The following is a 14,808-nucleotide window of genomic DNA, read 5'->3' as shown; positions in this document are numbered from 1 at the left end:
ATTAAAAAACTTTTCTGAGCTGCAACACTTCTTTCTTTTGAAATAGAGAACCACAAGGAGGATCAAAGGAGTGTCACTGTTTGTTGACTGCTGCTCAGGAGGCTTCCTCCCTCCACCTGGCAGAAGCCCCAAAGACAGAGGTCTACTATGATTTTTAACTTAACAAAATCTCAAGACAAGTTGCACAATGGTTTTCTGAAACATCTTGAGTAGAAGTCTTGTCTCTTTCTGCCACAAAAGGCTGGCACAGCGACTCTATTAAGGCTGCAGCAGCTTGTGTAATAAAATTCTTAACCTTGGCTATGTTAACCTCCTTAGCCATAAAAAAAGGAGGCGGGGGCACAATTAAGCTTACGGGAAATAAACCTAATCAAAGCCCAACAGTAACAAAGGGCACCAGAAACATTCCTACTGTATCACATCCCACAGGCTGGCCATGAGCCCGGAATTTTCATTACAACTTTTCAAAGAGAGGGAGAGGAGAAAAAATATTTCACAAAAGCATTATCAAGGCCCCAACCCAGGATGCCGTGCTGTACAACCAAAATTTGTGAGCGGTCACCCTTTTAGGGAGTCAAAAACCCAGCATGTGGAAACCGGCAGGCCTTTTATATAGTAGGAGGGGTTCTTAAAACGACTACTGTTTTGCACTAAAGTCTCAGAGCTTCACAGATCATTAAAGGTTTCTGAACCACAGAGAAAGGAGGGCAGTTAAGGAAATAAATCAAAAGTTCCTCTGGGATGCACAAATGCCTACTTGGAACAGGGTTTCAGCAAGAATATCCTCCACATTAAACAACACAGAGGACTTTTCAAAATAAAAGCAGAAAAGAGATTCATTTTGTTATAAGCAACGCACTTTCTTTTTGGTTTAAAGGTTATGTGTGCTATAAAAAATGACTCCTGCCGTGAGTGCTGGGGGAGGTGGAGGCTGGGCGGAGGACAGAGGGTGGTGGTGAAAGAAAACAAGTGTAAGTGAACAAAAAGTCTCAAAGAAATGCTCGGTTTGGGAGCACCCCAAACAAGTGAAAATGTCTTGTAATATTTTAAGGGTAAGATGTGAGGTAGAGGAATGGTATTAGAAAGCAAGTTCTATCACATTTACTCCTTGCCTAAAAACTGAAATAATTTTCCCACAGCCAGAAAGAGTTCTCTTGTTTTTCTTTCGCAACATACTCAGCCGAAGGCCCGGGGACATGGACTGTCACCTTAAATGCAGAGCCGCATATTTGTTAAGGGAGCATCAGCTGTCTCAAAACCAGCAGAGGGAGTACAGCATCTAAGAAGAGAAAATGGTCAACCTGATACCTAAAGATATGTGTTTATCCAAGACAACCGTGTGTCCTGTGTCCAACAAGCTGAGTCACAGATCTTGCCCTTGCCGCCATCCCGTGTTATCCAGCAATGGTACACAGAAGGAAACACCAGACCACCCACTCAGACGAGATCAGTTTGTTACTTGTTACGGGGGGGTGGGGGGGGGTGGGGGGGGGGGGGGCGCGGCCCCACAGGGAGAAAAGCGGAACCGCCCCACTTCCGTCAGGACACACCTACTCTGGAGCGTCAGGACACACCTACTCTGGAGCGTATTGCTGGGGGCCTCTCCACACCAATCTGGAAGGACGCAGGAGGGATCTAGGGAGGGGAAAGGCTGAGAACCTAATTTGGAAAACTGACAGCAAGCACCAGAGCAACGATTTTACCTTAAAATCCAGGGCTCCCAGTTTAGCCTGTCAACAGCCCATTTCCAAACTTTATTTCTGAGGGGGAGGGGAGGAGAACTCTGCCATTTAAGCTTTGCTTTCAACAGCTGGTTGAAACAAAAGCAACAAACAGAGGAAGGCGTATGTCTGCTAACTGACTGCTATCTTAATCTTCAGCTATAGTTTACCAAAACATGTAGGAATGGGCTGAGGGACTGATTTGGTGCCAAGATTATCAGTGCGGACAAGGTTCCTGGGGAGGGTCTGAGGTCTGGGGTAGTGACTAAAGCTAACGGTCTATCCCACAAGGAAAGAGCCAACTGTTTCAGACATGATTATGCTGTAGTTTGGCACTGGAAATATTTGCTCAGGTCCACTCCAGGTGTTAAAATGGCCAAACTGATGGTTAGTCTGAGTATGCACTGCTGTATCAGGTAATGTCTTTTACTAAATCCTAATATTAACACTTTCTCATTGTGGGAAATGGGAACTGGATTAAAAATGCTAACCTTAAGATGTGCTAAACTCAAGAGAATAAACAAAACCTACAATGTGACTTTCTGTTACGTTAGGAAGTGTGCAGTGAAGTAACACACGTGCCTGACTGCAGGGTGAAGGAGAAGGCCAGGGCAAGGGATGGGAGGTACTCTGGCTGGTCGACACCGTTGAGAGAGCCAAACGACAAAGGAGATGGATGGTGCGGGGTGCAGAAGCATGCCTGGACTGCTCAGGGCCAGAAGCCTGAGGAGGGGACATGCAAACTACCCTGACCCATCTGAAGAGCCTCCATGAGGAAGGATCATGGCAATAATTCTCTATGTCATCAAGGGACATGTCCAGAACCATGTATAGAAGATGAAGTGATTCAGATTCCAATTTAATAAAAGGAGGACATTTCAGACAATGGAATTATCCCAAACCACGATGGGCGCATTGTGGGTGCAATGTCACCAGGTTCTCAGGAACAGCAGGGCCACTACTCTGTAGGAACTCTATAGAGGGATTCAGGTATTGGGAAATTTTTCAACAGACAAACAAGGATACTTCAAGGACTTTCTTTGGCAAGGAATTTCAAACAAGTTTTAACATTTTAAAACACCTATCCTTCAAAAATCTTCCAGCCCTAACTACGTATCGTCTAGGATACACACAATTCCCTCAGCCCTCATCTTCAGCTCCTCCGACTCCCATTACCACTTAATGTCCACGCCGCACAGTTTAGCACTTGGGCTCATGCCAACTCACACTGTGGAAACCACTGTCGGAGAGCCCCAGGGAGTACAACTACATCTCTTATCTTCTCATCATACTCAAGGAGGTCTGTAAGTGCTTGCTGATAGACTGATATTAGGAATAAACTTTTTACATTCACACTATCTAAACATCCTAAGTCACTGATTTCTAGAAAAATTTTATAACAAATCTAAGTATTTATAGACATGCCACATAAAGTACGTAGCATTTGGGAAATTAGTAATCAGAACAGGATATAGTACAAAAGAAAACAGTATGCTTTGAGTGTAGGACAAATATACTGGACAAATGGGTACATATTCCTAATGCTAAACTTGCACATTTTAATATAAACACAAAGTGACTATGTAAGAGGCATTTCCTCCTTTAACTGCATTACTCTGCCTAATCATCTGACAGACATGATACAAAGAAGCACCTGGACTTTTCTCCTGAGCCACCTGATAGGTTTACTCAGTCAAAAGAAACAAGGACTTCAAGTTCTGATAAATAAATTCAGTCTACAGGACAGAGCAAATTTAGAAATTTATCTTAAAAGTTTGGTTTTGTTTTTTACCCCACATTTTCCAGAATGTCTACAGAGTTTGCCTAGGTCACTTGCTGCCTGCTTTACTTTGCAGTAGCTGGCCATGTATACAGATTCACTGGGCCTATTTCCTTCAGAATTTAATTATTCTTCCTATTGTTTCACAAATTCCAGATTCTCCCTCCAAAACTTAAACACTTCCCTTGACAACTTAAGGCCACGAACCTCTGACCTGATTCAACGTACCTCATTAGCACATTTCCAAAACAGAGCATTTGTGGGAAGGAGAACTGAGTTCTGATCTTAGGAGGAGTGTGCCTAAATCAATAATCACCAAATCCCAAAGGCGCTGGACCTACACTGCTAGAGCCCTCTAAAATAATCAAACACACAAAGTCACCATTTCTTGCCAAACGCAAGAAAAATTCAACTCCTGCACAGGGGAACAAAGAGACAACGGCTGCAGCTGAAAATACATAGCCAAAGCATCATAGGAAAAAAACCTTAACTTAATATTGTTCAGAACATCCTCAGTGGTTTTTCACTCATACAGCAAAGACACAGAATAAAAATTCCAGAGACTGTTTTCAAGATAATAAAATGGCATATGATGGTGACTCACTAACTGACTAAAAGGAAGAAAAAAAAAAAATCCATAAACAGTCACAGGAATCTTGCAAAGCTGCAGAGATCTGGCAACACTGAACCTCCTCCACCTCGTTTGGCGCTCACCTCCAGTACACACACTCACTCACTCTCTCTCTCTCCCTCTCTCTCTAATGATCGTTTTGAAGCCAAGCTGCAATTGGCTACTGGCTTACTCTACTGCTTAAGACAATATTTTATTCCTGACTCGCTCAATAAAGCTGCTGAGAAAAATAAACAATGGGTTTCAATCTCATAAATAATCTACAAAACAGAATCGCTATGCAAATAGTAGAGCTGATTTACTGCCCAAGACAAAGAGAACAGGAAGGTCCCATGTGGCCCAGTGAACCCCAAGTCCTAGTCTTACTATCTTGCGGCACCAGAGTTAACAAGGATTTTCTGTCCACTACACAGTCTAAAGCCTAGATTTCCAGGTTTCAATTCGTCTTCAAAACAGCATCAAAGCAGATCATGAAAACCAATACAAAGAACAAAAGATGAGGAAAACTTTTTCCTAAAAACACTGAGGAGTTTTAATCTTCTAGGACCAATAATTATATATCTACAGTTACAGTGTACTTCTATCCCATCACACATGTGTGAACACACACATTTCATTTTTAACAAATATTAAGGGCCTGTTATACAGCACTAACAGTGACATGAGAGGTATTAAACTGAGGTCCCTGCTCAGAAGGCCTTACCTTCTATATAAATACATACATGCATGTATGTGTGCAGAATAGAAATGCATGGAAGACAGAAGGAAGCAGAGTCTAAAGTTCAAGACTAAATAAAATAAATATTAATTTTTAAAGGGCAGGGCCGGCTCCGTGGCTTAGCGGTTAAGTGCGCGCGCTCTGATGCTGGCGGCCCGGGTTCGGATCCCGGGCGCGCCCCAAGGCACCACTTCTCCGTCCAACCCGAGGCCGAGTCCCACGTACAGCAACTAGAAGGATGCGAACCTATGACATACAACTATCTACTGGGGCTTTGGGGGGAAAAAACTGAATAAATAAAATCTTTAAAAAAAAAAAAAAAAAAAAATTTTTAAAGGGCAGATCAAAATACAATTCTGCTGACAGAGGAATTGAACTCTTTGTGTAATGGCCACCAGGCCTAGAGCAAAGGGCTCATGTGGCTTTCACAGATGTGCAGCCCCAGCAGGACCTCTATAACTGAGCTCTGCACAATCTTCACGACTGTAACTCAGGCACCTTCCAGAGAAGACAAGCCCCGCTGGCCTCTTCAATGGACTGTGAGCTCCATGAGGGTAAGCACCCTCAGGTACCTCAGATACCCTACAGAGAGCACAGGCCTCAGGTACCAAAGGCTCCCCAAAACAGTTCCCAAAACACTCCCAATTCTGCCAACTGTGATGATGGTTTAAACACTTCAAAGGCCAAATCCTGGGAATTATGATGCCACAATTTAGAGGATTCAGAAGAAGGACTTAAGACACCTGAACAGAACAAAGAATCATATATCTAAGTGGAAAAAATAACAAAGACCATTAATATTGAAACAGTTTAAAAATTAAACATCTCAAAAAGAAAACTTAGCTCAATGGAGTTCTAGTGTCCCAAAAAAGATGTCTCCTGCTTGCTTTTCCTACTTCCATAATAAGATTAATGGTTTCCGGGCCGGCCCGGTGGCTTAGCGGTTAAGTGCATGCGCTCCGCTGCTGGCGGCCCAGGTTCGGATCCCGGGCACGCACTGACGCACCGCTTCTCCAGCAATGCTGGGGCCACGTCCCACATACAGCAACTAGAAGGATGTGCAGCTATGACCTACAACTATCTACTGGGGCTTTGGGGGAAAAATAAATGAATAAAATCTTTAAAAAAAAAAAAAAAAGATTAATGGTTTCTAAATTACATACAACAGAAAGAAAATGTCACATTGGTAAGCAGCTATAAGACTGAGGTGAATGCTTTGCTTTACTTTTCAAAACAGTACAATTAATTTTTATTTTATTTTCCTAAAAGTATTACTCAAGGGTATAACTTCACATAAGGTTAAAATGAAACAATTATTCAAGGATTATGATTTCAGATACATTTTAAAACTTATTTTTAATGTCAGCTTTTAACAGACTAGATGTAGTTTTTAAAACATCAGCAAACTGTATTTTCCAAGTCAGAATGGGTTCACAGATATTTTAAGGCTAAAAAAATCTATTTTTGATATAAAATATGAGCTCCAAGTGGATAAACACACTGAATATAACCACAGTAATCACAACCTATAAGTCTTTTTAAAGATTTTATTTATTTTATTTTTTCCCCCCAAAGCCCCAGTGGATAGTTGTATGTTGTAGCTGCACATCCTTCTAGTTGCTGTATGCGGGACTTGGCCTCAGGATGAACGGAGAAGTGGTGCCTCGATGCGCACCCGGGATCCGAACCCGGGCCACCAGCATCGCAGCGCGTGCACTTAACCACCAAGCCACAGGGCCGGCCCGATATAAGTCTTTTTAAAGACCATTTCAAACCTTTCATTTGTTTTACTAGCTAATAAAATGGGCAAGTCTATTTAGGCTTAAAAGTCATAAATGTTTCCATCTAAAAGTCACCAGGTAGCCAAGACCCGGCCAAATCATCAGAAATACATGTTAGCAAATACCAACAGCAAGTAAATAACTGATCCTTATAAACAGCACTGTGTTCAGTAACACTTTACAAGTCCAAGGCCTTTTCATTTGAGTGTAGTTTCCATAAGTAACACATTGCACGACTGAAGCACCCTCATACCGTTCCCATCACTTCTAACAGGCAGGATAAGGCCAAGGACAGGCCTAAGACATTTACACTGAGAACAGCAAATACCCAAGCCCTTGGTTTAAAAAGTTACCTAAGGGGCAGGTCCCGTGGCTTAGCGGTTAAGTGCTCGTGCTCCGCTTGTGGCGGCCCAGGTTCGGATCCCGGGCGCGCACCGACGCACCTCTTGTCTGGCCATGCTGAGGCTGCGTCCCACACAGAGCAACTAGAAGGATATGAAACTATGACATACAACTATCTACTGGGGCTTTGGGGAGAAAAAGGGAAAAAAAGGAGGAGGATTGGCAATAGATGTTAGCTCAGGGCTGGTCTTCCTCAGCAAAAAGAGGAGGATTGGCATGGATGTTAGCTCAGGGCTGATCTTCACAAAAAAAAAAAAAAAAGTCACCTAATTTAAGACTTCCTTTTTTCCCCCAACATCAGCACCAAAAGTTTCTTACATGCAAATTTCTTAACTGTTTCACTTACACAGGGGAATCAGCCCAACTATCTTAGATTACTCTTGTCAAGACTGGACCACTGCCCAGTCAAATATCCAGTTTAGACTATCAGAATGAATAGATTCAAGCCTCTGCTTCATTTTAATGGGAGCAAACCCCCTGCATGGGAATAACTATAGGATCACAGTACTTGCTGCCAAAATGCAGAGCCTGTTTCTATCGGCAATCACTTCTGCCTTCAATGGAAAATTCCAACTCTGTCTGCATCTACTCAAGGACAAGTTATTAAGAGAAAACGTATGGCACATGTCTCTCCTTGTACCCAATCTTGCCAACCTCTTAAAATATTTATATTTCTTCTTCATATATGAGAGGTGCCAGTGAAAGTAGGTAACACCTGAAAACAGTAATATTAAATATGTAAACTTCATATTAATAAGAGAAGGTCATCCCTTCAAATAAAAAGGTTTCCTTTAGAAACTTAAATAGGGTCTAGCCTAGCCTGATTCACATACTATGACTGCAAGTCACACGATAAAGAGGAGGACACCAGTTTTTCTATTAAATACGCACGAGTTACAATGTGTTTCTAGGAAAAAAACGAGAATGGGAGATTTTGGGAAGAAGGAAGCTATATTAAGAAATTCTATTACTGATAATGAAAATAATCCCAGAGACTTTTCTTACGTTTGAAATACTTTGTGACAATTTGAAAAACAAAATCAAGCCCTCAAGTCCTAACAGTGAAACAATTTACAACTTTTAACACAATAAAAACAACATTATATTAAGAATGAATGTGACATAGAGGCTTAGGATTTTGCAAGTTTGCATTACTGTAAACAGCAGTGCTTCCTAAACTTTACTGTGCATTCAAATCACCTGCATTAAAATGCAGATTATGGTTCAACAGCAATGCACAGGAGTTTAAGAGTCTGTAATTTTAACAAGCTCCAGGCGATGGTGACAATGCTGGTATGAGGACCACACTGTGAGCAGCGAGGATATACAGTATTTGCATTAGAGACACTAGGTTTAAAGCCAGAGACTTTCTCAAGTATTGTTATGCGGCTATAACACATTTGTATCCTCAATAGTACCAAGCTATTCAGGAAGTCCATACTTTGTTATGTAACATTAGATTAAGCATTAATGAGGCTGGAAAATTGTTTATCTAAGGTTATAATCTGAAGTTAAATAAAACTTCACGCTGAAAGCTCATATTGAATGCTACAGTCATTTTTTACCTCTTAATATTAACAGAATCTTAACAGAATCTTGATTACTCAATCTTAGAGCCCTTTCTCAACAGCAGTTATTCTTTGCTGGAGGAATATGCTCTATGCAAAAGATATTTTGCCTGAAGAAATGAACAATTAATATTCAGTAGTTATGTACATATTTAACAGAATTCATTCCCAGAAATGTGGGTGAGAAGGGTGCTTGATTTTCTTGTTATTTCTTAAATTAAAATTTTAAATCTCTAATACTTTTCATCCTATCACCCAAAACATCAAAACCCATCACTGCCCCTTCCCTGGGCTCTTGGTCCCACTCAAAAAACAGTGACACCTTTTCAGTAGAGAAAATCAAGATAAAAGGCAGACTTCCATTTCCACAAATCACTTTCAACTCCCCATTTTCCGTCTTTTTTTTTTTTTAATTTTAATTTTATTTATTTATTTTTTCCCCCAAAGCCCCAGTAGATAGTTGTATGTCATAGCTGCACATCCTTCTAGTTGCTGTATGTGGGACGCGGCCTAAGCATGGCGGGAGAAGCGGTGCGTCGGTGCGCGCCCAGGATCCGACCCTGGGCCGCCAGCAGCGGAGCGTGTGCACTCAACCGCTAAGGCACGGGGCCGGCCCTCCCATTTTCCGCCTTACTACAAGACTGACTTATTACAGGAACCTCCTCTCTGCTCTCCATCTTGTTCATGCTGCTCAAGAACCCTCCTGTAGCTCAGCTCAGATGCTCTCACTTCTCCTTTTAAAAGCCTTCAATGGGTCCCCAAACACACTCTAGGTCCCCCAAAGTCTACCTCCAAGCCATAAATTTGGCCTAAAACCTACTGCATCCGCTCATGCAACCTTCTCTCCAATACACTAATCTACTTGCTGGGCACGTTTTGCAATTTCCTGTCTCCACGCCTCAGCTCATGATATTTCCTACAGCTGGAAAGTCACTTCTCCTCCACCCTCCCAACCACAGCCTGTCAAAAAAGATATCCTTCCTTTAAAGCTCAGTTCAAACACCACACCCTCCAATTAGCCTTCCAGAAGCCCCCAGCCTCTCTACTCACTTTGTGGGGTCTAAACCTCCACCATGGCCCTTGGCAAATACTGCCAAACATGACAGGCATGCAAATGGTTCATCTTCCCCATTGTAACGCCAGCTCCCTGTGGGGGACGGATGGCACCTTGTTTCTCTTTACAGACATCCCACCCATTACAGGGCTCAAGGAGCACGAAAATTTTTTTAAAATTGAACTATATGGAATGTTTAGCTCTGAAAATGGCAAGTGAGTGAAAACGAGTTTCTAGTACAGTAAATATTAACCCACCAGCAACTTTACAAATAACATGAACTTAATTTCTGTTGGGCTAAGTGCTCGAAAATAAAACTACAGAGATAAGAAAGATGGTCAAGGGTGTAAGCCTTTTCACCTTCTCCCTCCAGAGGCTAACATTCTGCGGGTACCTCTCTTCTCTACCAAGTCGGGGCAGATCAAATTGTCTTCTCACTAATGTCAGTTGCATCTGAGACAGGTCACTGAGCAAGTACTCCCTCTCTACAATCCAGTGCTGGTTGAATTTGTCTGAATAACAGCAGATAGAACTATACACAAAGGCCAGCCAGCATTCAAGGGACAATCACCCAGGCATCAGACACGGAAAGTCTTTGGTTCAAACAACAGAGACATATTCTTAGTGTGAAAGAAGATATATGTCACTGTCACCTGAGTAACCATCTCATGATTTTGAAGAAAACTGCAATGTGTGTAAAAATCAAATGAAAAATTATTTTTGGAACACCCATGATTTTCTATTATTCATAACATGGGTTCCCTTCCTGGTAATTAAGTTTCAACTCTATTAGGTCTTCTGTTTTTTCAGGTATTACCTTAACATCAAAAGTCCTGTAATTCATAGACCCAACGACTACGTGGCAGTACTTAAAGCAGAACCCAAGAGGTGTGGTTCCCCACCATCTTCTCAGAGGCTCAGCTATGGGACACGCACTGTGATTTATACAAATGTACTAACACCCAAGACTCTGATGTCGTTTAGGCCAAACAGTGTCTTGAGAGAGAAGAGGTATACAGCCAAGGGGAATCTGAGATGCTCAGCAAAGATTCCTTACCATATTTCACTACTAATTATACATCTTATAAGCATACTGAGGGAGGCAAACGGTTATAGAGAAAGGGAGAACGGGGAGAAAGATCATACGTAAACTACAGGATATTTGTACGACCATGATACTAAAATATCCGACTTGCACTTATTCTCTTGGGTACCAAGAGGTTAACATGTAATACCCACTCAACGAAACCTCTATAAACAGTTGGTTTTCCACAATCACAGCCACTATTCCCACTTCAGTGGGCAGCAGTGTTCAGAGAAAGCCAGATTTAGCTTCTGTGTAATAACCACCAGAAACCAAAAGAGCTAGGAAAGCTGTTTCTGCCCATGCCCACCAGGAACCTTTGCACTGCTGCATCGAATGAAGTGGTAAGAATCGAAGTCTCCTCAACAAAGCTTCAAGAGAGAGGAAATACATCCTTAAAACTAGGCATTGCCCTCCACCCCCTCAACTGAAAGGGTTTTTGGCAAGATATGTTGAAGAAAAATAGGTAATATCTTTTTATATAAGTTCAATATGTTTACAAATGGAAAATAATTCTGTGCTTTTCATAGCATTTAGCTACTTTATGTAGTGTTTGGGGTAGAGGGGAAAATCAATCATTTTCAAGTGTTTTTATATATTCTTCATACACATTATCTCATTTAAATTCTCAAAACAACTCTAAGGGGTAGAAAGATCACTTCATTTTACAGACAAAGACATTAAAGGACAGAAGGGTTGAATAATCTGCCTAAGGCCCCACAGCTGTAAGTGGCAGAGGAGGCAAGAACCATCACTTTGCTCTCAGGCCCAGCAATAGCCTCAGATGTGCAAATATTTTATAAAGATCGTAGCACCTATAAAATTTTCATGTAAAGAAATACCATTTTAGAGAAAATAATTTCCCAGTCCTTGTCAGGATTTGACCTGAAATTCCCAATGAACAGCTCAAAGCAGACTGCACAGTTAAAAGAGATCAAGTATTATAGTTACCAGTGAGGCCAAGAATAGAACACAGGTCTGCTGACCCTCGCGCCCATGCCCAATCAGGCGTGTACAGCTTTTGGATGCTGACACCCTTCTGAAGTTTCAAGTCAGTTGAGAATACCAAAGAAATGAGTTAATAATTCTGGTAAATAGAAGATAATGTGGAAAGTCTCTACATTAGAGGGATTTGCTATAAAAAGAGGCATGACCATATGAAGATTCCTACCAAGGAAGTTTTGAACCAAGAACACTGGTACCTGCAAATTTTCTCATCTTCTGCAGCAAAAATGAAAAATAACCTTTCCCCTCCCCTCCCTACGAGTTGTGAATGATTAGCTTGGCTATGTTGATAACTAAGGAAAATACGAGTGCCTCTCCCAGCTGATTAGAATATTTACAGATTTACCCTACTACCAAACTCCTCCAATTCTATGCAAAAGACAGCAGGACACTAGGAACACTTAACCAATGTCAGCCATAATACATCCTCCAGAGCTGCAAACTCTCCCATTAGCTCTAATTCTCATGCCCTGATGAAGAGGCTGGAAACAGGAAGACTGCTGGTGCCAGAGGAGAAGTGAGGAGAGGAGCCACATGGCTGGGAAACAGGGATGGGAGAGAAGTGATGGGGAAGGGTCTCAGGAAAGACGTACCTATAAAAGACCAGAGAACCAGCTCAAAAGTTTGGTGTACTAAGAACTTCTTTGTGGGAGAGAAAAGGCTGCGTATTGAGTCAGACATCATCAATAAAAACAGGCGACAACCAACAACAAGAAGAAAAACAGATTAGAAGACCCTGACCTAGGTTAAAGGTTATTCAGACCCATTTCCACTGGAGAGATAAAACACTAGATAAAATTGTCTGGCATTTCCAAAAGCTAGATAGATTTTAGATTTACTGCTTAATCTTGCTATTATAAGTTAATAAACAGAAAGATAAAATAATTGTCGAGCAATATCATATCAAATTCTTCATGGTTTGCAACTTTTAGCAGAGCACAGGGATAGATAAAACTTGAGTTGAGAGGTTATAATCTGGCCCATCACATTAGGTTAAATCATTTCTTTCACTGTTCCACATTAAATACCTCTTTCCAATCTGTTCTGGAAAGAGCAAAAAATAAGTTGATTACATAATATATTTTAGTTTAATCTCTATAAACAGTTTTTTTACCATTCTCAAAACGACCCATCTCAGCATATTTAGATGTATAATAAATATTAAAAGTTTAATCTAATTATGATTGATTGATGCAAACCACCAACTAATACGAGGCTGTACTTGAAACCTCAGAACCCTTCTTCCCTATTATGAGTTATCACTGTTCATAAGTAACTATACAGAAAATGCCCAGAAATAGTTCACTAAAACACCTCAGAATAAAAGAATGAAAATTGGATAAGAGGAACTCAATAAACATCTAATTAGAAAACCAAAAACCAAACCAAAACAGCCCACCTGCTTTTATAAACGATATTCTTCATCTATCTCCTCCTTTCACTCCCTCCTTCCACCCCCCCCTAAAAAAGTAGCTCCACGTCTAACTATTCACCCCCCATCCCCAAGTCCTGAAGAGCACTGCTGCTTATGGGGTTCCGCTTCGAGCAGACACAGGGAAGTGGCTGGTCCTACTCCCCTCCCAGGCTCCTCTCTTCCTTGGCTGCCAGAAGGACTCTCTCCCGCCCTCCTCCAATACCACCTGTAGGAAATTATAGGTAAATGAGACCAAATCCCTTGCTAGCATTCTCTTCATATAACTTCACTCTGAAGTTTCCCCAGCAAACTCTCCCACCCCAGGTTCAGTACGCATCAGATCTGACTCTCAGCTTTGTGAAATATCAAAGTAATTTTTTAATAGCCTCATTTAAGCAATTTATAAGAATCCTTGTGTATCTGTCCAATGAAAAGTGCAAACTTTTAGGGATGGAAAATTAACGAGTTAAAACTACTCTTCAAAACATAGCAACATTAAATAAAGAAAAAGCCCCAACAAAATCCAAAGTATAGTGAGCCACAAACCTCTTAATTCTATCGTTTGGTTGATGACTTCTGTCAATAACCAAATCCAAGCTAGTGATAAATGACATTTCCTATTTCATTCACTGTATTTAAAATTAGATGTTAACTCCCCAACATCCCAGACACCACCCCCACCCCCCCAACCAACCCTCTGTTGCCAAAGACCTTTCTGTTCTTACAACATAAGTCCACCTTCTTCTAGGGGGATAAGCATAATCTGTCACTTTACCATCTAAAATCATGAGCTAAAACTAAAAGTGAAGGAAGTAAAATGAATAGGATCCTAGACACCAGCCAGAGTCTGAGCACAGCGCTGGGTTAAAGGAAACCATTTCACAAGATCAAGTGCAGAGAAGCAGCAGGAGCAACGAGGAAAAAATCAAGTTACATAAAGTCCAATTGTACTCACTGTTTCCTTATTGGGAAGCAGCTCCTTTCTAATTCTGAAGAAGTTCTTGCCGTACTGCCTGAGCCCCTTAACGAAGCGTTTCTGTGATAAAAAGAAACAACAAATGGGATATAAAAACCAAAAACAAAACAGGATGCCAGCAAAGTAAAGATATCTGCAAGCAGCACAATAACAACCACGAAAAAGTCTCAGCTAGGGAATATTGGTGAGGCTGGCGGAACACTTGCGTCACAGCTAAGATCCACGGCCAGGGCAGGCCCCGGACAGCCTGCATCAGAACCCCAGCCACACACTAGACAGGTTTAGAAGAAGGACATCCTGTGTCTGAGACTAAGAAGCAATCTGTGCCCTCTGTGCCACCAGTCTCCGCACTGGTCCACGAAGGTATAAACAACAAGTATACTCCGTATTTCTATAAAACAGCACAACTGCCTTCCACATGAGAACGAAGCTTCCCAGAGTGTCGCGCAGAAGGGGAAAAACAACCAAACCTGGAGCCCTTTCTCCAGAAAGGCACCCTAGAGGGTTAAAAGGCCCTTACGTTAGTCCGAAAAATTCACCAGCAAGGCATCGATACCGCGGACGCCCAATGGGAGCCGAAACCCCAGCTGGCCTGCCCCGCCATCGCCGTCATTAAAAGCCAAGCCAGGGCACCAAATAAAGAATCATCGGCACCCTTCCCTTCTTCCCGATGC

General features: G+C 41.7%; 1 protein-coding gene across 8 annotated transcripts in view; it reads right to left on the bottom strand.

Moving 5' to 3' along the window:
* The window catches only part of RERE (arginine-glutamic acid dipeptide repeats), a 420,402-nt gene that overhangs the window by 49,832 nt on the left and 355,762 nt on the right, over positions 1 to 14,808 (bottom strand). For all 8 annotated transcript variants that reach the window (XM_087446871.1, XM_087446872.1, XM_004425543.3 and 5 more), the window contains one exon: positions 14,114 to 14,194. In XM_087446871.1, the coding sequence (XP_087302997.1) occupies positions 14,114 to 14,194 (81 nt within the window). The remainder of the gene's footprint in view (positions 1 to 14,113; positions 14,195 to 14,808) is intronic.

Source organism: Ceratotherium simum, chromosome 22 (assembly GCF_057802395.1).
Source record: "Ceratotherium simum simum isolate JZ-2026a chromosome 22, ASM5780239v1, whole genome shotgun sequence".
Lineage (NCBI taxonomy): Eukaryota > Metazoa > Chordata > Mammalia > Perissodactyla > Rhinocerotidae > Ceratotherium > Ceratotherium simum.
This window is presented reverse-complemented; position numbering and strand designations above follow the sequence as displayed.